This window comes from Glossina fuscipes, unplaced genomic scaffold (genome assembly GCF_014805625.2).
Source record: "Glossina fuscipes isolate IAEA_lab_2018 unplaced genomic scaffold, Yale_Gfus_2 1, whole genome shotgun sequence".
Classification (NCBI taxonomy): Eukaryota; Metazoa; Arthropoda; class Insecta; order Diptera; family Glossinidae; genus Glossina; species Glossina fuscipes.
Genome location: NW_023998415.1, coordinates 32,126,379 through 32,149,034, shown reverse-complemented (window position 1 = coordinate 32,149,034; position 22,656 = coordinate 32,126,379). Strand labels below are relative to the sequence as shown.

General features: G+C 35.5%; 4 protein-coding genes across 6 annotated transcripts in view; 1 reads left to right on the top strand and 3 right to left on the bottom strand.

Moving 5' to 3' along the window:
* The window catches only part of LOC119632640 (ATP synthase subunit beta, mitochondrial-like), a 1,410-nt gene extending 597 nt beyond the window's left edge, over positions 1-813 (bottom strand). Inside the window, exons 1-2 of the mRNA XM_038025644.1 lie at positions 703-813; positions 2-593 (exon numbers count right to left, since the gene is read on the bottom strand). Coding sequence (XP_037881572.1) covers positions 2-532 — 531 coding nt within the window. The 5' untranslated portion in view covers positions 533-593; positions 703-813. The remainder of the gene's footprint in view (position 1; positions 594-702) is intronic.
* A 1,422-nt stretch (positions 814-2,235) lies between these two features.
* Positions 2,236-5,343, bottom strand: LOC119632541 (catenin alpha). Its single transcript, XM_038025487.1, has one exon. It carries the CDS (start codon positions 5,094-5,096, stop codon positions 2,361-2,363), a length of 2,736 nt encoding a protein of 911 aa, XP_037881415.1. The 5' UTR covers positions 5,097-5,343; the 3' UTR covers positions 2,236-2,360.
* A 541-nt stretch (positions 5,344-5,884) lies between these two features.
* Positions 5,885-7,927, top strand: LOC119632542 (serine/threonine-protein kinase RIO1). The gene is made up of 2 exons (XM_038025488.1): positions 5,885-6,057; positions 6,123-7,927. The coding sequence occupies exons 1-2, from the start codon at positions 5,986-5,988 to the stop codon at positions 7,818-7,820; spliced, it is 1,770 nt and encodes a 589-aa protein (XP_037881416.1). The 5' UTR covers positions 5,885-5,985; the 3' UTR covers positions 7,821-7,927.
* Positions 7,928-9,370: 1,443 nt separating this feature from the next.
* LOC119632543 (ATP-binding cassette sub-family G member 4) overlaps positions 9,371-22,656 on the bottom strand; it is a 29,029-nt gene continuing 15,743 nt past the window's right edge. For all 3 annotated transcript variants that reach the window (XM_038025491.1, XM_038025490.1, XM_038025492.1), the window contains 7 exons: positions 12,503-12,632; positions 11,157-11,701; positions 10,796-11,083; positions 10,617-10,733; positions 10,188-10,288; positions 9,957-10,112; positions 9,371-9,825 (listed from right to left, as the gene is read on the bottom strand). In XM_038025491.1, the coding sequence (XP_037881419.1) occupies positions 9,484-9,825; positions 9,957-10,112; positions 10,188-10,288; positions 10,617-10,733; positions 10,796-11,083; positions 11,157-11,701; positions 12,503-12,632 (1,679 nt within the window). In that variant the 3' untranslated portion in view covers positions 9,371-9,483. The remainder of the gene's footprint in view (positions 9,826-9,956; positions 10,113-10,187; positions 10,289-10,616; positions 10,734-10,795; positions 11,084-11,156; positions 11,702-12,502; positions 12,633-22,656) is intronic.

The following is a 22,656-nucleotide window of genomic DNA, read 5'->3' as shown; positions in this document are numbered from 1 at the left end:
CTTTAGCGTAAGGAGCCAATAAATCGACCACCTTAATACCAGTAACCAAAATCTCCTGCTCTACACTCATCTCTACAAATTCAGGGGCTTCGGCGTGAATCGGGGCGCGTTTATCGGTTCCAACAGGACCACGTTCGTCGATTGGCTCACCGATTACATTGATAATTCGACCCAAGGTCTCCGCACCCACAGGAATACGAATGGGATAACCTGTATCCAAAACTTTTTGGCCACGGACCAAACCTTCAGTACCATCCATGGCAATGGTGCGCACAACATTTTCACCTAAATGCTGAGCTACTTCCAGCACTAGACGTGGGGTACGTTTTTCTACCTCCAAGGCGTTTAGAATTGGGGGCAAATCATCTTCAAACTGAACGTCGACGACGGCACCAATTACAGCGACAACCTTGCCTGCACCGGCAGCTCCAGCCTTGGCAGCAGTCTTGGCATATTCCCGCTGAGACTGGGCAAGTAGTGATATAACTTTCTTATCCGACCTAGTTAGGGCCGACCGTACGGCAGTGAACATTTTGCTTTTATATAATATGCCAAAAAAGTCGATTTAGAAAAGAATTAATGTTAACGTGCTCCTGAAAATAAATTTAAATTCGCTTTTAGACTAAATTAATCTTCAATTGTGGAAATTCAATTAAAAAAAATTGAAAAATGAAAATTTTTCCACACGACTAATGCACTCACCGATTACGAAACAGCAAATTTTGCAATCAATGTGGCTGATGTAGTTTTTTCTAGCAGGGCAAAAGTTGCCGAATGAAAATGTGCGAGTTCGTTGTGAGCCCAAGTAAAAATTCACGAAGTACAAAAAAAGAAATAAATTCCCCATTATATTGATAATAAACGGTATTAAAAGTTGAAAGACGAGATGCCAGATCAACTGAAAATTTATCCAACGAAAATAACATTGCATGTAATATTAGTTGAGAAAAAAAGTAATGCATAATTCATCAAACACTTCATATGATGGTAAAACTTAGAAATGTCAAATCAATACATAATAACACCATTTATAATACACCGTCAAAATTAAAAAATATTCGATAATTATATCAAGACGTATTCCTAATACTCTTATTAATAACTCTCGGCTCTTAATTTAAGAAAATCTGAATAAAAATCTGGCTATATTCTCCCCTTATTTAGGAAATTTATAAATGACTAAAAAGTTCATTACGATAACATACCTGGTTTTACAAATACAAATTCCTTTATTTCAAAGATCTTTAAGTACCCATAGGAGTCAACTGTTCTAAATTTTATTTTTAGGCAAATAATCCCATGAATCTGAATCTGAAAAATGATTCTAACATTTTTATGAGCAGAATAACAGGATGAATATACCTATACGAAAAATTTCGTTAATAGTTTGATTAATTTTAAACTCGCACAATAACTATTTCATTTAGTAAAAAATCTCTACTTGATGTAGTGTTAAAATTATGTTTTTTCATACGTCAATTGTAAAGAAACTTTATATTCTAATGTTTTAAATCTGCGCATTACAAGGTATACTACGAACAATATAAGTTAAAGGGGTAGTACATAAATTATGTAATTATTTTGTTTCGATAACCACCACTTGTAAAAATCAATAAAATAAATATTTATATATATCATTTCCGCATGATTTTGAAACAATTACTGACATCATAGGGAGTTGTACATTCTTTGATAATGTTAACGGAGTTTGCGAATCCTTATTTGTATTCTAACCTCCAGTTATATCTTAAATCTAATTAGCAAATATATATATATCAATTTTTTCCTGTTTCAAGTACCCATCAGCGAGGGAGGGGAACAAAACATTTGTGATAAACGATATTGTTATTCTAATTGAAATCAATTTATTTTAGCCAAAGTTTGCAACATTAATCTTGCGTTAGTTTTTATACGCCACACAAGCAACTGGCGTACTGGCGTAATTATAGGCCTCGTCATATCAACTCAACTCAAAAATTGCTTTGGATTTTTTTTTTACTGCACTTCAGCTAAAGATGAACTATAGCAACTAGAAATTAGAAAGACCGTATGCTGATCGAATGTAACAATCCATTAAGTATTTGTAAATTATGATCTATCTTATTTTTTTTAAAACGGTCGATGAAAGCTCAGTTCGCTTTCATGAAAAAAATGTGTATAAATAACTCGTAAAGATTCACACATATAAGACAATACTTTTCATAATACTTTTTATTTAATAATAGTGTTACATAAGTGCATTTCCGATTATATGATAAAACGAAATTTTTATAATCGTTATATTTCCCTTTCAATTCAATAATATTCCACGATAACCTTTGTCTGATGTGCTAATTTAAATATAACATCATATACTGCGTTTAGACCGCATCCGCCGGACTTTGAAATTCTGAAAGCGCATGAATGGGGTTTTGAACTTTCTTTTGTGACCCTTTACGTACTTTTGCTCGAACTTCTTCTGGCTTTTCAGGTCGTACCAAGGGTTTTTTCTCCGGTGCTTTCATTTTCCAAATAACAATTGGTGACGCCACTGTACCCTGACGAGTATATTTCGTTGATGCTACGTAGGAATACTTAACAGTAAGGACAACTGCATTCATCAGATTTTTAGCTGCTTGAATTAAGGATGTGGCACTATCCAATCCGGAAACAATCAGCTCGCCGCTTATATTTTGAACATCAGCCTTTACTTTCGAAGTTATCTGGATCTGATGACAATATAAGTCAATACGCTGTAAATAAGCTAACAAATCTTTTTTTGTAGTGCTTTCGGGACATTGTTCAGCAATATCTCGTGTCAGTTGTGTCAACTTATTACCGGCATCAGAAATTTTTTTGGCAGCGTTTATTACGTCCATAGTAGTCTTGAGAGGGCCACGCCCACGTGTAAAATCTGTCATTTCCATCATAATCATGCACATATGTTTGGCCAAGAAAATGATATCATTTCCGGTATCGTCCCATTTTGCTACCTCCGAATCAAAAGTCAATTTTTCGCGTCTAAACAATTCCACTTGTTGGGCAATTTTTTGCTTATCTTCTTCTGTCATCTTACGCATTGCTTCTCTTGCGGTGCAAATGCCACTAATATCGGGATATTCGTCCACAGTTTGATCACCGGTGTGCGCGCTTGAACGGCTTCGTGTTTCCAATGTCATATCTTCAACCGGTTCGAATTCTGTATCAGTATCCAAATCCTCGGAACTTCGATTCATAAGAACAGCCCGACGTATTTCACGAACGCCATCGTATACCAATCGAGAGGCATCAATGAAATCGTTTTCGTCTACGTCCTTATTAGAATTAGAGGAGAGAGCTACTACAGCAGCTTCAACACGTTGATCAAATTTGGACATAACCTGGTCACGCAAAACTTTTACGGCTTCAAGAACACGTTTCGTGTAAATGCATGGCTCATAATTATCCATTTCAGCCTCCACTACATTGCAAACTCGAGCTGAGCGACCTTGGATTGCGCCAGCTTTTGTACGCAAGTCTTCGGCGTCTTCCATTTGTAAGGCCAGAACACATTTATTGACATCATCCAATATGTGATTCTCTGAGACGGCCAAGAAATCATCGATGGTTGTAATATCGTCCACAGCTTCTGTTAATACACGCACCTGTACTTCCCATGCTTGCCTGTATGCAGTCATATTTTCCTGAGCAACTTTCGAGTTGGGTCGTACGGTTAAAATCGATGCTGCATTGATGACTTGAGGACAGAGACTTTCAATTTGCGCAGCCGCATATCGGACCATTTTAACTCCATCCTCATTATTTGACATGCTGCATACAAGATTCGCAACCTCGACGAGCTTTTCCGCATGCTTTGTAAAAATATCAGCTTTCTCACGCACCTTTTTCTCATTCCCAGTTTTCGCCGCTTCAATCAGATCGATAAGAGGAGTTGTAGTCTCTAAAAATGAGTCCGACACGTGATCAACAACAGCTTTACGCAACTGACGTCGAAGATCGCGCGTTTTACGACACATTTGATCAATAGCACGATCCAATCCTGGGCTATTATCTTTTTGACCCATATTTGACATGTATTCAGACAATAAATCCTGCAATGCTTGACGTACGGCGTTACATTCAGCCACAATACGTTCACGGCGTTCATCGCGTGTGCAGTCAGCATCTGCCATTAAGGCTGCTGCACTGATAATACTTTCCAGACGCTCTTCTAAAAGTTGTCGAGACCGCTTCTCACTATAAGTCATGGGATCCATAATTATTCCCTCATCAAAATCGTCAAGAGCGGCAGCCAACTCACCGGCGCCACTATAAATGTCAGTAGGCTGTGTAGATTTGCCTTGGGCTACGTCACTAATGGTATTTACAGCATCGCAAACTTGCTTTAAAATGAAGTCACGATTAACTTTAGCTAAATCAAGTTCAGGGTGACGTACATAGACCTTTGACGCTGTTAGAAGCATAGTAGAATGTTTCTTCAGCATAGCACGAGCTGCTGCTAAATCATCGCGTAACTGAGGATCTTTAAGTTCTTGTTGGCGCTTGGCGGCCTGTTTTATTAACTCGTGAGCATTGTGACCAAATTGTCTCATATTATTTAAAAGCTCATCTTGACTTGAAACGGTTTTAAGTCTATTCAAATCATCTTCCACTATTTGCAAGGATTTTAATAAAAGGTGTACATCAACCATGTCGGCTAAAATCAAGAGGCGCGTTACGGCTGAAAGTAAATTGCGAGCTGCCCTCACCATATTTCCACGCTTTAAGGAGCTACAAGGATCTTCTGAAAATTCCCTTGCGGCAATGCTCATCGTATCTCCTGTTTTACGAACCTCGTCAACAGCAGCCAGCATTTCTGATGTAATGTCGGGGTTTTCGTATGCAATCTGCTCCCCTTTTTGAATGAAGTTTTCAGTAGCTTTTTCAACAGCAGCAACAAGAGCACTGGCCCGCTTCGATTTGCCTTTCTTCTTTTTACTGGGTCCTTTAGTGTTGACCAAAGTTGTCACCTGCAACACTAATGGTTCAAGAGTTTTTTCCACTGACATAGTGCGTATTTCCAAATTTTTTGGATCCCATTTCATGGCCATCTGACCAAAATCCGATAGAGTACCCATTGCTTCTGAATCAAATAAAAGTTACAACGCCCTTTTGTGTAACAAATGAGTAATGAAGCTGACGTTCTACGATGGATGCTTTCTTCACAGAAACAGCACAAGTAAGATCTTAATTACTATTAGAATTTCTTTTATAGGCTAACTTTACTTATACACGAAATAAATTATTGCTCAAAATGAGGGCTTCAATAATTTAATACAATCGATTTCTGCCTTTGTGTGTTGCTTGAACCACTGAAAAATATGTATGTATACAGATTCTTTTTTATTATTTGGCAATAAAAAAGTTGCCAAGCCCCAAGTTCTCTGAATTTACTTTTAGCGATTTTTGTTTTGATTGTCAACAGTGTTATTCAAAAGTCTTCGTAACCCTCATAGACAATAATAAATCCGTGATAAGATTCAAGGAAAGTGCTTATTAAATATTTTTGTATATCATTTTCTGAAATAAATAACTGCCCTGTTCTAAATGTATGCAAGCAAAGGTCCTATAGTTGGTCTATTTAATTTATTTTTTCCTTATTTTAGTAAAAAAAAATTTTTTTTTTCTTAGATATAAATAATTTAATTTGTTTCATTGTTTTGCTGGCCTTCAGAGTTTTTGATTAACTCATCAGGTAATTAAAATTTATAGAAATAAATCTTAATATCTTTACTGAATTTATGTAGCGTGTTTGCTTTTGCATGAAAAAATTTCAGCTGAAGAATCTAAAGGCTGTTACTACAGAGATGTAATAATGAAAAGTAACAACATCGAAAACAACAACCCTGCACAATTATTTGTAAGAGGTCGCTTTCAAATTGTGCTGATGTAGGAAGTCAGCTGACTTACCAAACCTTTGCATTGGAACAGTTAGTTTCCTGTATCGAAAAATAAAGCATATGGAAGATGTACGCTTTACACCAATTTAGCGATGCGGAAGAAGATGAAGAATCGCATCAACAAATACAAACGCTGAAGGTTTATTAACAAATAACGGATTTTGTCTAGAATGGCTAATATACATAGTATCCTTACAATTTTAGGAAAAATTCATTCAACGATTTGAAAAGTTAACAGTAAAATCTGGCATTTTTAAAGATTTGAATGACAAGAAGGAGGTGGAAAAATTCTCTGCAAAGAACAACGAACAATTGGCAGCAGAAAGCTCCGAAGGCAGTGAGTACGATGGATATGATGAATATGATGAATATGAGGAATATGACGAGACTGCGTACGATTATGAAGAGAGCTATACTCATAACCAAATCACTAACACTAATAATTTACATCCCAATCGGACAAGCACACAACGTTTAAATAGTTTTCAACCCAATGAGAAATTATTGGGGCGCTATTCGAGGCGAATTAATGTTGAAAAATACGATCCCTCAACAGTAATGAGTGCTCAGGCAGCCAATCGCTTGGTGAACTTTGATCGCCGGAAAGATGATAAGGTGAAAGTACGTGACAAACATGATCGTGCCACGGCTGAACAAGTAATGGATCCTAGAACGCGCATGATTTTGTTTAAATTGCTAAATCGTGGCTTAATAGAAGAGATTAATGGTTGCATATCCACCGGAAAGGAGGCTAATGTTTATCACGCGGTGGCGCGCAATGGCAACGATGAGTTTGCCATTAAAATTTACAAAACCTCTATATTAGTCTTTAAAGATCGCGACAAGTATGTATCAGGGGAATTTCGTTTCCGCCATGGATACTGTCGGCACAATCCACGTAAAATGGTACGTACTTGGGCCGAAAAGGAGATGCGCAACTATTTACGTATGTTCAATGCTGGTGTGACTGTTCCCGAACCCGTATTGCTCCGTTCTCATGTTTTGGTTATGCGTTTTTGTGGAAATAACGGTTGGCCGGCGCCTAAACTTAAAGATGTCGAGCTTAGCATATCTAAAGCTAGGGAATTGTACCGGGACTGTGTTGTACTGATGTGGAAAATTTACAACAAATGTCGCTTAGTTCACGCCGATCTATCTGAATTTAACATCCTTTTACAAAATGGACAATTGGTTATTATCGATGTTAGTCAAGCAGTGGAGCATGATCATCCACATGCTTTCGACTTTTTGCGCAAAGATTGCGCAAATATCTCAGAGTTTTTTCGTAAAAAGTCCGTAGCAACTATGACTGTTAAGGAATTGTTTGATTTTATTACAGATCAATCAATCAATGATAATAATATGGAGGCTTGTTTGGAACGTTTATCTGAGCAAATTAAAGATCGTGATTGTGAAACTTTTACAGCTGAAGAGACAATAAATGAAGCCGTTTGGCAAAACAGCTACATACCTAAACGTTTAGATGAAGTGCCACATTTTGAGCGTGATGTAGACAGAGCCAAGAAAGGCGAGACCTCTAACCTTATTTATGGAAAAATAATGGGTCTTAATGAAAAGCTGCAAGTTCAAAAGAAACCGGATATTTTAGAATCTTGTAAAGGATCGGAAGAGAATTTTGAAAATAATGAAAAGTTGTCGAACAAACCCCATGAAAAAGTCGATGATACTTTTGAGCAAGAAAAAAGCGACGAGGATACCCAATCGTCAACGATCGAGGACGAAACTAATTTTCGAAATTGCGCTAGACCTCGTAATGAATCGCCGGAGAGCAAAAGGGCTCGCAAAAAATTGGTGAAGGAAGCCAAGGCTGAAAAGCGTCAAGTTAAGATCAAGAAACATATTAAGAAACGTAAAGAAAAGGTCGGCACTACCAGGAAATAATAAAATAACTTTGAATTTTATCGCATTTGGAGATGTATATAAGGCCTTGCCCACGTAAAAATTTACTGTAAATGAATTTTTTTATAAATGCTTGAAATCAATTGAAATCACTTAAAAAAGTTTTACACGAAAATTCCGTAATAACTAACTTTATTAAGACCTAGCTCACATGCGTCGCTGCGGCTCAGTCATCCTTGACCGATCGGGTGAATTGAAAAATTCTGTTGGATAATGCAACGCTTCAAATGTTTTCACAACGGCGTGGGCGCCACGTGCATCTGACCGCCTAACTGGATAATTTTGTTATGTTCATTGACGTCTTTGTTTTCGGTCGCAAGAATAACTTGTTCAGTTGGTCCAATTGTGATTCTTGGGTTTTTTAATTAACTCTTTTTTTTTTTTTTTATATCAATCACCGAAGGCCAGACCGAAGGTTCGGGGGTGTATTCATTTTGTCAAAATGTTTGCAACGCCCAGAGGGAAGCATTAGAAATCTCACAATAGTATATATTATATTCTTGATCAACATCAAATTCTAAATCGGTCGAAGTATGTCCGCTTGTCCGTTGTAAGCATTCTCTTGGTCGCAAAAATCTAAAAGCTATTGACTTCAAACTTTGCAGAACTATTGAAAGTTCCTGTACGCAGGTTGGTATTGAAAATCAATCAAATCTCGCCGAGGAATCCCCCATAGCGTTACGTAAACTGAGAGCAATTGTGTTTTTCAAAAGGAATAAAAATTTGATTTTTTGCTCGTTACTTAAAAACTATAGCAAGTAGATCTACAAAAAAATCGAAAGTGTATTCTGGGAGTGATACTGTAGCACATCTACAAAAATGAAAAAAAATGACCTCGCCTGCCCAATATTATAGTGTATCAATAGTTATTTATTTTTTCAATACCTTTATGAGGCGCAGAAACAAGCTTCAAACACTCCATAAAGTATATATATTCTTGGCCAATTTCAAATTTGGAGTACACCTAAGCATGTTCGTCTGTTCGCCTGTCCATCTGTCTGTCTACCCTATCAGTGATTACAATTCGACCGTTAGTGAAAAAGGATTTGAAAGTGGCTTAAGCTTTTCCAAGGACATGCCTGTGCGACAAAAACCTTTTACTTTGAAAGTAGATAATATCAGCCACTCCATATCATAGAACATGAAAATATATCCTTTTTACTTTTGTTGTCATTTTAAGGATGACAATGTGTGGGTATAAAAGATTCGATGACGATCGAATATAATTTTCTTACGCGTTTCGAGTTTCAGAATTTATGAGGCAATTAATAAAGTTCTTACCAATTCTAAGCAATTGATTTGAAAATGTGTCAGCTAATCGATGGTTTCGCAGCTGTACCCGCACATTTATTCGAATGCAATGCTCCTATTAATATCTCGAAGAAACTTGATAAAGAATAAACGAACGTTTACATATATATATATATATATATATATATTTTTTTTATATTTAATTTTTTTTTTTATATATATGAAAAAAACAAAAAAAAAAAAAATTTTTTTTATCACAACTTATACAGATCTACTACAGATTTGTGTTTATATAATCCTTTATTCATACTATGTAGGCAAGTTTAAAAAATACACTCTTAATTTGTGGGCTAACTAATGTTAAATAATGCAGGAAAATTTCTTATTCTATTTTTCATGTTTTGCATCGTCTACGTAAGCCTAAATAAAATAGAATTCTAAAAAATATAACCATGATCAATAACAGAAAGATTTGTTCTTGGAATGAAGTCTTGTGCAGACCGACGAACTTGAGTAATACGCGGGGATCACTGAAATGACAAAAGTAGTCGTCGCAATCCAGCTTCTCGCGTCCAAAACCGAACAATGTGAAGATTAAAGCTTTGCAACCAACGCGCATAAAAGTAAATGTTAGAAGGATATCCACAATCTTAGGGATTCTCGAAACAAAATCGAAACCATATATGGCAGTTCCAAGAAACGTTGCAATTGTGACTGGGCCCACGACTGTGCCGTTCTAATAATAGTGAAATTGGAGTAATTAGTATTATCATTGTTCTTTCTTTTTTCTGTTTTTTTTTTTTTTTTTTTTTTTATAACAAAAAAATTAAAATAAAAATAAATGAAGGGTAAGAGAAAATCACGCACAATAACATTAAATATAGATGCTATTGTTAAGCCGATGCCTTCAGCTACAAACGAGGTCATCTGAACCGCTAACACGAATAGAATGAAACGAGACCATTGCATGGGAAGGCCATACATTGTGTAAGTTGTCCCCAGATACATGACATTTAAAAATATCTGCAATAGAAAACGTCTCTGGCGTCAATTAATCAAAACCCTTACTATAATATTACGTTTAAGAAGAATACATACCTGTAATGGAACTCGACTTAAACAAAAGGCAGCGTAATATGGTGGCAAAGTGTACCAATGATTAAAAGTTTCCTTTTTCAGAAGTTTCACCTCAGTGGGATCTAGAAACAATAGACCAAACATGTGCTAAATCCAAATTCAGTTTATTACAAGACTTATTATGCATTTGACGCAAGCACGGTTAAGAATTCTTTTCGCCGCAGCTTGAGCGTAATATATATATATATATATATACATTGTTGGAAGACGAGTTTTATCTTCACAAAGGAGAATAGTTGAATAGTTTCAATCCTTCATTTTGTTAAATGATTTTTTTCAATTATTCTGACATAATTCGATGAGTGATTTACTGCATTGTTTTGCAATTCATTTACATAGCAAATCTATTTAAAAAAATTTTTTTGCTTTTCATTAGTTATATTTACTTACAACCCAATACCGGAATAATTATTTGAGTGTACGCCACCATAAAGATATTGATAACGCAAAACTTCATATGTTCATACATTAATGCGCCTTCGTTGCCCTTATTCCAAATTATTAAACCTATGGAATGTTACAAAATAGTTTAATTAAGTAGAGTTAGTGAAAATCGGCCAATTACTCACCCATAAATATTCCAACCGAACTATGATGCACGAATTGCAATAAAAGTGATACACGAGCGCGCATAATTTTCAAGATCATGAAGGCAAACAGAATTTTGAATTGATAAAATCCTGAAATTTTTTCATTTCTTAGTGTAAAACCTGAATCCTCTAATGCAGTTTGTTCAGCAATCGTTTGCCTAAAAGGCATTTGAATACTATCATCATAATAAATATATTTTCCATTTCCCATAGCTTCGCTCATCAAACGAATTATTTTCTCCCCTTCAAAATCGCAAAGCTCAATAACTATTTCAAAAAGTTCAATTGTTAATAGTTAATAACATGATTGAGACGCAATCTCGAAGTTTATATAACTTACTATAATCGGGCGGACTATACTGTATTGGGCATTCACGTTGAATATGCTGAAGGAATGGTATTAGAGAGCGAGGTGAACCCTGGTAAATGCATTGCCCTTTGCCCAGTACATAAACACTATCGAAATAATTGAATGTAGTCATCGAGGGCTGATGAAGAGTGCACACTATTGTGTGACCTTCTTTCGCTAAATTGCTTAGCAATTGAATGCATTGTCTGGCAGTAACCTCATCTAAACCGCTTATTGGTTCATCTAAAAATAGTATTTTCGGATTTGCCACCAACTCTAAAGCAATCGAAAGGCGTTTCCTTTCGCCGCCACTAAGTTTATGCGGTTTAACGTCGACTCGATGATTCATATTCAACTTGATAAGAATTTTATTAATTATTTCCCGTTTTTCTGATCGCTGCTTTCGTCCCAATCTAAGATCGCAGGCCAAATTCATAAGTTCCCCTACCGTAAAATTCTCTCCATGCTCATCCTCTTGAACTATATAGCAAATATTCTTACGATCGCATATTATATCGCCTGAAACTCCAATAGTACTGTAAAAAAAGTAATATTAGAAAAGGATCGGAAAAGATTTTTTTTCGCACATAAGAAGATTTATAGAAAACTTTTTGAACAAATTACGTAAAAAAATTTTTTTTTTTTATGTAAATGAACTAAAAAAATCGCAAAATAAATGTTATCCCATCCACTATTAGGTCATTATAATGTAAATCAATGCTTGAAGCGATTAAAATTTTTAACGTCTAAGAAGTGGATTTTTTGTCTTTATATAATAAATTTTATAAATTTTAGCATCATTTTTGCATTTCTTTTGCAATTCTCGATGCATTCTACTCTCCTCGCTCTTCGGTTATTTCAGACCTATATCGGCGGAATTGTTAAGAAGAGAAACGAATCGACCAATTCGTGACGTCGGCCATATATAATTTTAACAAATTCAATTTTTTTGATATCCATAGACACTTGAAATTAACACATTAACACACTTATTGTATTCTGATTTCCAACTCGGTTGAAAAGGCATTGTTAAGCATACGAAAAAAGTAATTTGTTACTTTGTAACGGCTACCGTTTTGAATTTATAGAGAATATCTGATTGTATCACGTTACACTCTCACTTTTGTTCATATATACATATATATATATATATATATATATATATATGAACTAGTTAGTTAGTATGTATGAAACTTGCAAAGTTTTTTGGCAATGTTTGAAGAGAAGAAGAATGAGAGAGGGAATGACGGAAAGGGAGAGAGAAAGAGAGAAAAAATAAATTATAAATCGTTTCGTAGTTTGTTCTCCCTGATCTTATGAAGGCGATTTGTACTTACACGTAACCAGATAAAGCATTTAACAGACTCGATTTCCCAGCACCGGAGCTACCCATAATAGCTGATAATTTCCCATGACCAAATCTACCGCTTACACCCTGCAATATATCAAGTTTACCAATTGTTTGAACTGAAAAAAAAAAAGAAAAAATTATTTATTAACAACTCTTGGATTTCAATCCATAATGAATATAAATGCGTTCTTCTGATGGAAACAAGCAACAAAACTATTAAATATTGACATTTATATTTACATGTCAAGGTATTTTTTAATGGTAGGTTAACATTGGCGTTAACATCAAGACCGATATTTCTTATAGATTATTACATTATTTGTAGATAAGAGCAAGAGAAAATAGGATTTCTCTTGAATCGACGGCACGTTTACGCGTTGATCTTCTCCATTTTCATATGGAAATTCTAAACGAGTCCATTGAAAATTTGCGCCTATTTTTAGGTCAGTAAATGCTAATGACTACGATGATACTTGAGCATTTTAGTGATAATTGAACGCAAACTTGATCTACAGTCACTAACTGATAATTGTGTAGTCAAAGTTTCAGTATAGTCTTCGCGACGATAAGCATTTCAGCAAACGATCACAGGTAGATATAGAGATTAACGAAAAGACAAGGCTGGACTATGTCAACGCGTTATGTTAAATAAGTATATACAATTATATACCGATAAAGTCCTTTTGCATTAATCATATGTCAGGTAAGTAAATATTATTAAATTTTTTCAACTTTTTCTTTCAATTAATACGCTTTTATTTCTCACTTTGACAGATTTGGCCAAATCAGTCTTCGAAGTCCCCCAACTTTAACTGATCTTCGGTAGTTCTATTTCGATTGTTTAAATCATTTATCATCAAATCATTTTCGCTTTACTTTTACTAGTTACTCTTGTTGCCGACGTTGTGTGTATACGAAGTTTCAGGAAGCGATTATGACTAAGCTTGACTTACGGTACTTTCTGATATATCGTTACGTGGCCGAGTTGTTGCCATTCTTTCATAAGACATAACCTCATTTATTCGCATTAATATCTCTTCATTGCGAGTTAAAGCATTTAACTTATGGTTATAATATGTTATATTGCTTTTTTTATTATGAGCTTAATTGTTTTATTTCGACTTTCTAAACGAAATCATTGCGTTAATTTTGTTTTTACGCTTGTCGTTACTAATAAAGTCCATCGTCATATCCGCAAAGTTTCGGTGTATAATCTTGAGTAATTTTGATTTATAACACATTTACATGTATCGTTGTTACGAGTTGAAGTAAAGCATTTTATAAATAGTTAAAATACATAAGCTTTACAGTTCTTCAGTTGCGAATACTTTCCCACAGAGAATTCCCGTTCTTTTTCATCTAAAAATCCAATTACTCTATACGACTATATTCGGAAGATCAAATTTTTGCAAAGTCCATAATCATCTTTTTATGCTTTTATCTCTTGATCTTGTTAATCAACTAAAATTGAATTTGGTACAAAATTTTCAACATTTAAAGGAGAACGCCGCTGCTTATTTCTGGTCATTTCAGAGAAGCTCTTTAAAATATAGTTCTACATCTCGGCCTGATGGCATTGCATCATGTGCATTCAAATCACGCTCCGGCGAGCTATGTGGTGTTATTTCAATGACTTTTTAATCAGTCCTTGAAACCAGGCGTTTTTCTTTTGTGTTGGAAGAGTACCTTGACGTGCGGAGACACACATCACGTTGAGAACTATAGAGGCATTGCTAAAGTGAGTGTCCTCCCTCAACTTCTTGAGAGAATTGTTACTCAGCATTTAGCTTTTGCTGTCAAATTTAATTTATTTTTCCATTCCAGCATGGCTTTCTAAAACGAAGATCGATTGTTACGAAGCCATAAGCTAAGAAAATGCAAGAAGCTTTCTTTCTCAAGGAGAGAGTTATTCATTACTTATATTTCAGCGATGCATATAAGTAGGAAAACGTAGATTCATTCATCGATTTAGGGGGTCAATTTCTACTCGGTCAAAGGCTACGCTTTTAATTTGCATATTGAGCTCTCTTTAGGTAAAGCTAGGTCGACGCTCGGTTTCATTAAACGGTGGCCTAGATAGCTTAATAATCTTTACATTACAAAAAGGCTTTACATATGCTTAATTAGGCCACTACTTGAGTACGCCCTCTGTTGGGTGGTGGCCTTCGTATAGATGTTGTATAGATTCAATTGAATCCATTCAAAAGCAATTCTTGCTGTTTGCCTTTGGGTTGTGACCCCTTTATCTCTCCGATTTTACAATGCCGCAAATGTTGGCGTTTTGACCACACGAATAGAGTATGCTCGCGTCAACAGCCGTTTTTCCCTTCCTGTGGCATAAGCCATGAATGCACTTCAAATTGTCCTTAAATTAAAAAATGTATCAATTGTAAAGGTGCACATTCATTCAAATCGAAAACTTGTCGTTCCTATAAAAAATTGTAACTTCCAAAAAAAAGGCAGCAGATCGTTTGAAGCCTCAAATGTAGAACTTCTCTCGAAATTCTTAAACTCAACCAAATAATAGCTTTTCATTTTCTCTAGAAAGTTTTCCTAAATTGTTTTCCCCGACTTCTCAATCAATAATCAAACGATCCAATATTGAGACTGCTATCTCAGTTCCAATTAAAAAGATGATAAATCATGAAATCACTGCATTCTCTCTTTCACATCCAGAGACTGTGACACCCATCACAGACATGATCACGAAATGATTACTTCAAATCTCTGAACGCGATCAAAAACTGCATAATGCCAAGCCGTCCTCTAAAAAAAACTCTACTATTAACTCTGCCAGGCGCTTATCTCGCAACCTTCATAAGAGTATTTTTAACCAATGACCCTCTTCTGGTTCGTACTTCTATTCTCACTCGGTTAATAATGAGAATAGCTCAACTTTATTGCACTAGCATCCATAAGAAATCAAAACAGCTTGAACAATATCTTTATTATAATGCCATCCATCTCCGTGGCTGGTCTTTCTGAAATTTTTCCAAGTTCTATGATTCATTATCCATTAATAATTATAATGTGATTAGATATGATCCTATCTCCAATTCCTCTGATGGTGGTAATGTGGCGATCCTTACATCCAACAAAACTTTCATTCTTCTACACTACTAATTTTACAAATTGTGTACCTATTGAAGCTTGTAGCTGCATCATTCGCACTTCCCTTGGGGAACTCTTGATCATAAGTTGTTATATTCCGCCTAAGCGTAACGTTTCTGATTCTGCAATTAACAGCTTATTTCCTTTCAGATCTGACATATCTGTATTAATATGTGGTAACTTTATTGCTTTGGTTAGTTGTTTCTCCAATTCAAGAGGCAGACAAGTTCCAAATTACATCGAAAGCAACAATTTAGTCTTACTAAGTAATGGTGATCCTACTCATTTTGTTTCCGTCGCTAATGTGAGTTCACCGGTGAGTTTACCTTAGGTGAGTTCCTAATACGAGTTAACCTTAGGTAGTTCTCACGGTCTAATTGAAATTGGTTTTCATTTGCATCCTATTGCATGTTGCCACTCACATACCCATATTCCAAAGTATGTATATTAAACCCTCTTTACTCAACGGTCTCTGTGGCTTCCCCGACTGACTCTTCGAGTTGTTTCTTTGATACATTCTCAAACTCCTTCACTAATGCTCTGAGCCGAAACGTTTCGAAAAAATCAGATCCTCCTTATCCTTGGCGGAATCCCCCAACATTATTTCCTCTCGTCTTGAGTCACTCCAACTCACACCTTCAGACCAAATACTTAGTTTTCCCCCAAAAAAAGTTACTCCTCTTCTTATTTACGGTTCTTCTGCATCATATGCTACAACGTTCGACTTTTCAGGCTTTACTTTACACTCGAAACTTTCTCCTACAACTCACATTGACTAAATTGCCAAACAATGTTTTTAGCTTATTAACGTACTCAAATCCACTTCTGGTATTTCTTGGGGCTCCGATCCTTTTTGCTTAATTAAACTGTATCTTGATTTAGTCAGACCAAAACTGGAATACGTTTGTTCGTTCTTATCGAACGTTTCCACTAAGGACTCTCTGAAATTATGCATAATCGAATAGAAATTGGAGCAGACGGCAAATGTTAGGCCTCTAAAAGAAAGATTTCATTTACTCGTCAATTTTTTATCTAATAAAATTCTATCTTTTGAGATTTATCCGGCCTTACCTTTCATTTACGATTTTATATCACTCAATCCTTTGCAAGCATTAAAATGTGCGAGTGTTTAATAAACGTCGGCAAATTGTTGATAAGTAAATTGAAAAAAATTCGACCCGGATGACTTGTCTGAGAGAGCCTCTCAATAAAACCTGGATTCTATTCAAGATTGCTGTACTTACTACGCAGGACAAATTTCGTTCGATTCTTCGGATACGAGTTAAATCAATCCATTAAATTACAAGGAAAGTCTATTTGATGCCATATATGGAGAAGAATAAAGTAATCAATTCGGCCAGAAATATTCGACAGGCCTGTTTGTATGTGTATGTGTATATATGGAGGGTTAGCTAAAGGAGATTAGCGGAAATGAATTTGAGCTGAAACCATTTTAGGTCAACAAGTACGTAGTCAATTTTTCTGTCATTAACTTTTCAAGTAGCTTCGATATAACGCTAAGTTCGCGATTATTGCTCTAAAGTTATCGACTAAATCTCTAGCTGGCATTATATCAGTGCCTTTTCAAATAATTGGAAGTTGACCTGTCTTGAGGCGTACATGAAACATAAACGTTAATGGTCTGCAACGATAAAGGGTACAGAATTTGAGCATGAATGAAGGAATACCGTCAGGACACGGTGAAAAGAATTTCATCATTTCCTTGGGGATCTCCACCCCATTTAAAACTATTTTACGGATTAGTTGCCAATAAATACATTAATAATCACATTATATATGGGCTGGCTGTTGAAAACGGATTGAATACGACCATTTCTACGAGCGTTCCCCATATATAGCCTCTTTTGATATTTTCTTTTTCTTCTTCTTCTTCTTTTTTTTTTTGGTGAAAATCGGTGAAGGTCCGTATTTTGACATGGAACTTGCTTTTTCCATTCTCTCACCCGTACACATTCTTATGGTTATTAATATGACAATAAGATCTAATTTTTTTATATTTTATGGTGAAAATTATTTCCTTACCCTTTCTATATAAGGGATTTAAACGCCATCTGGCACAACAAATCCATGGCACAGCAACAAGTTGTACATTTTAAAGCGAAATAGGTGAAGAGGGAATAGACGAAGTGGTGTAGGGCTTTTTATGATCGACTTTGTTTGACTATAATGTTTTCATTTGTTTTATATTATGTACAGATAGAAGCTAAAGATATGGTGCGCATATATGGAAGAAAGATGACTATGCACCGTTGTTATTGGTATCTAAAGCAAAGTCAAGTGCGCAATTTTCGGGTAATAAACGGCCCGTCTTCGAGATTGCTGTTTAAGGTCACCAGCAATTTCCCATAAAGTAATTAACATCGTTGGTAATAATAAAGTATATGCGCGTTACACAAAAAATTTTGTAATCTACGCTAATGAAGTGATTGTTAGTAAGTTTGTTTTAATATACAAATAATGAGAGCATTATGTTAGCATATAATAGTAAACGTAAACGTTTTCTATTTTTATTTTTTTTTTATGAAAGGATAGAGTTCATTTTAAATGAAGGAACGAAAATAGCATAACAAAGATGGCATTACGTTCCTACGTCCATATCGGCCATATCGGAGTGTACAAATTGTGTAAATGTTGATATATTGAATTTATGATGCATGTACGATATTAACGACGCTGACAATTCTCTCTTCTCCTGGTAACCGTTATCCTACCATGCAATTTTATATATGAATAGTATGCGATAATTCATTTAACATTACTTTCTATATTAAAGTTTACTTGTTCGAACTTGTTTCGTATAATATAACCGTGTAGGGAAACGTATGTACTCAAGACGAATTGCAAAGCCGTACAGACCAGTTGTAAGCAATAAAAAAAAAAAAAAAATCATGAATAACGTCACACACATTTTGCTACCCGCCACCGAAGGATGAGAGGTGTATTCATTTTGTCACAACCTTTATACAACGCACAGAAGCAAGCTTCAAAAACCCCATAAAGCATATGAATTCTTGGCCAGTTTCAAATTCGGAATGCGCCTAAGCATGTCTGCCCGTTTTATCTGTGGCAGGCATTCATCCGTTCGCTGAAATGAAAACATTGCATGCAAATTTGCAAAAGAATTTGAAATGACGCAAGTCGGTCAATGGGTACACGTACCACGCCCATATGTCTATGCAGCAAACACTGTGAACACCTTTATTTTCCATATTTTTTGCTCGCTACTCATAAAATACATCATTTCAATCTCCACTTTTATTCTACAAATAGGAGTAATCAGCCGCGTCCTTTTTTTAGGCGGTGATGGATTTCAAAAAATTCGATCAGGATCACATATAATTTTTGTATTTGTTCATTTTGTTGACTACCAGAACTGTGGATTAATTTAAGCTTTTTCAAAGTTCAAAGAGTTAACGATCGTTTAACTGAAGGTATTCACCTTGATCTACTGTACTTGGCGTATAAACAAGGGCTCTATAGTTGGCGATGAAATGAAAATTTAACGACATACACTTATTGCAAAGTTTAATAAGTGAAATACATAACAGTCACTACGGTCACGGATAGCTTGCAGATGCTAGCGCGATAGAAAATCTATAAATAATCGAAATAATTATATATGACTGCATCGATGTGAACAAGCAGTAATCAGAAGGAGTCAGGCATTGGAGAGTAAGTCGCTACTGTTTTGAACTTTATGCTGGATTTTCGTTTAGTAAGCGTCGAATTTATTCCTCTTACACCTACCGCCAAGCTCCGGAGCGTTCAACGTCTTCAAGGCTGTAATGTTTTGCGCAAAATCTCGTAAATGGCTTCATAGCTTATTGTATTTTGATCCCAAGCGAACATGATCGTTTCAAATATTTCAAATACCAATGGCAAACTTGTACATTTAATGTACACCCAAAATGAAAGGAAGGCGTTTGATGTGCTCTATAAAGCAGTCAGTTTCAATACAGAGAATTCATTCCTACACCGAATATACAGGATTCCCTAAGTAAAATGCGACTGGAAAATCACCAAAAACAAAAAAACCCGGTATTCAGCTTGAGTCGATTGTTTTAATACCTAACACTTTTGTGTCCTACACTGCATCGAATATATATGATGGAATACATGTATACTGTATATGGTATATATATGATAAAAATCGCAGTGCCTTTTAATTGGGCAAACTAACACTGAAAGTTGGGCGCACAATTTACAAGGAAAAGAAAAATGATTCATTTTTTGATAATTATGGATGGACATACAAATTGATTGACCTGCCTTCTAAATTTAAGGTGACTCAAATTATATGAAGAAATTTTCATTGTAATTGTGAAATTTTCGACGTTGTAATCGTTGTTTCATTGCGGAGATGGTTGTAAATCGGCTCGGTAACGCAGATTCGCTCTTATGAAGGGGCTAAGTATAAAATGATCCGTCTAAGTAACCGGATAGGCAATAATTACGACTACTGAATCAGGGTTCGCAGGTTGAAACCTCATGTGCGGTAGCGTTTTTTTTTTTTTTTTTTGGTTATAATTATAGCTAATGCTCAGGTATAACACTTATCGACTGGGCACATACCCCCTTTGCTGCGAGCACCACCATCTTATTTCTTTACCCTTCCACTCTTCTTTCGGACCGTATCAACGTGTTACATGAATAGGCGACATCCCTTGAGTGATATACTGTATAAACTCTCCAGTTTATACTGTGATTTATGCGCGGCAAATACAGCAATGATGACGACACTCTACAAAAAGCGAATTGCGTTGCTTATGATAAGCAACATTAGTAGTCAATGTTCATTTTTAATAAACTAGCATTAACTCTATTTCTGTTTCCTGCTTTCGTTACTTCTAAATGCAATTACCTTATGCTTCCATTTAGTTGTTTGTCTCTCGTTCTAAAAAAGGAAAAGATTAACTAACTACGTATTGTAAATGCAATGCATATGAGAATGTAATATTACATGTTTATGCATGCATACTACAGATGCACACAAGCACATGAAACCGTGTCCGTATATATTTACACTACGCATCTATCAGGCGTCTTGTTAATCTCCTCAACATATTTAGCGCACAAATTCGTCTTTGAAAGACTAAATAGATCTCATTTGCGTTTTTGTGAGCAATGGCCTTGAAAGTCGACGTAATAATTTCCTTAGGGCGTCTATCGCATTCGTGGTAAAGGCGTTATTAAGTTGGTTACTAAAACAAAGTTTCGTGAATATTTTCTTTTTGTGCTTTTCCCCCCTGAAAAGGGATAACTCCGACTCAGACAAATGACTATAGTCTATAGATTATATATGCACATATACACATATATATATATATATATATATATATGCAATAAACTTACTTTATGAAATTACTTTTTTAAATTAAAGTTTAAAGGAAAATGAGAAAAATACTGTTTCATAGCATGCCTCGTTTTCAAATTTATTAAGAAAACTGGTTTTACGTACACAGTTTTCCAAAAACGTGAAAAGCGCAAACGAAAAAATCAAAAAATTATATGCAGCTCTAGCCGAATGCTTTTTTACTCACCATCTTTATGTTAAAGGGCGTAAAAGAGAAAACGGAAAAATGTAAAGTTTTATACTCTGTAATATTGGGCGTAAAATTGGGCGTGGTTGAAGCAAGAAAATTTCTGTAGCGTCTTCGTTGGGCGCTACAAACGTTTCGATGTTGGAGAAATATAATTTCGACATGCAATAATGTCGAGTGGGGAGGTGTGATTGATTTTTTAAAATTTTTGCCCAAATATTACAGGATAGCCCATAGGATCTATGCATGTAGTTTAAAGTAGTTATCAGGAAAATATAATTTTTTTTTTTTTCTTCCAAAAACAGAGACGTTTTCAGCACACGTACTACTGTAGGCGTGTCCTTGCACCGATTCGGTCGATTTTCAACACCAACTTTGAAGTCGATACCTTGATATTTGCTGCACAGACATTACATAGACGGACAGACGGACAAACGTAAATTGAGCTAGAATTTCATATTGATCAAGAACTATATTATAACCTTTATTAGATCTCTGAACCGCCTTTCTAACTATTGCAAACGTTTTGAGATAATGAATATACCGCCTGTCGTTCAGTGCTGAGCAAAAAAAAAAAATTGAAAATTAAAACTTTATATATCTGTTGCGAAAAGAATTATATTTACTGTGGCTTTTCATTGTATTACTATAACTTTGCGTCATTGATGGTAACGTTACCACAACATGATCTGTTAAACACACTTATAGTAGAAGTTTTGCAATCCTTGAAACTAGTTGGAGTTTTTACACTTCTTTCAAACTTAAATGTTGGTGTTTGCAAAACACACGAAACGCACAAACTAAAAACAAGGTAAGAAAATTGTATTCCAGTTATGGCGGAATTTAATACACTCTCCACGTCTATTTAAATAGCGAATATATATACATTTTTATTGTTGTAATTTATAATCAGCAAACAAGGGACCTAATTTATTTTTGTTTTTGAAAACGAAGATATACCCAATTTACGTTGTGCTATGGGCATCTCCTTTAACCGATTTGTCCCCTTTTTCAATATCAAGCGATACGATATGATACGATAGTCACAGTTGTTCCTTGTAGTTAGATGACGGCCGCCTCCGCCGTAAAGTTTCAGACAATCACGCCCCTTCAGATGTGCAAAAGTGGCTTTAGTTGATGATGAAGTACATTCTGCTTCGTAACGATAGAGCCTAATATGAGGTTTTAGCTTAGCAAATCTTGTTTCATTTGTTTTCCCCCAGGACAGGATTGTTAAGTGCTCGCAGGAGAAAGAGCTTAATGGTGGGAGATATAGATGATTGGTCTTGATTTTCGGGGTTGCCTAGGAACTTTATAGGGCCGAAGGGAGACCAACAGGCAGGGTGGGTATTGAAAGGCTCTAGGGGTACATAGGATTGGTAGGTTAGGCTTTCGTCTGTCCGCATATTCGGTAAAGGGCAAGTAGGTGCAATTTCCAACCGTCCTAGGAGTATCCATGATCAAAAAT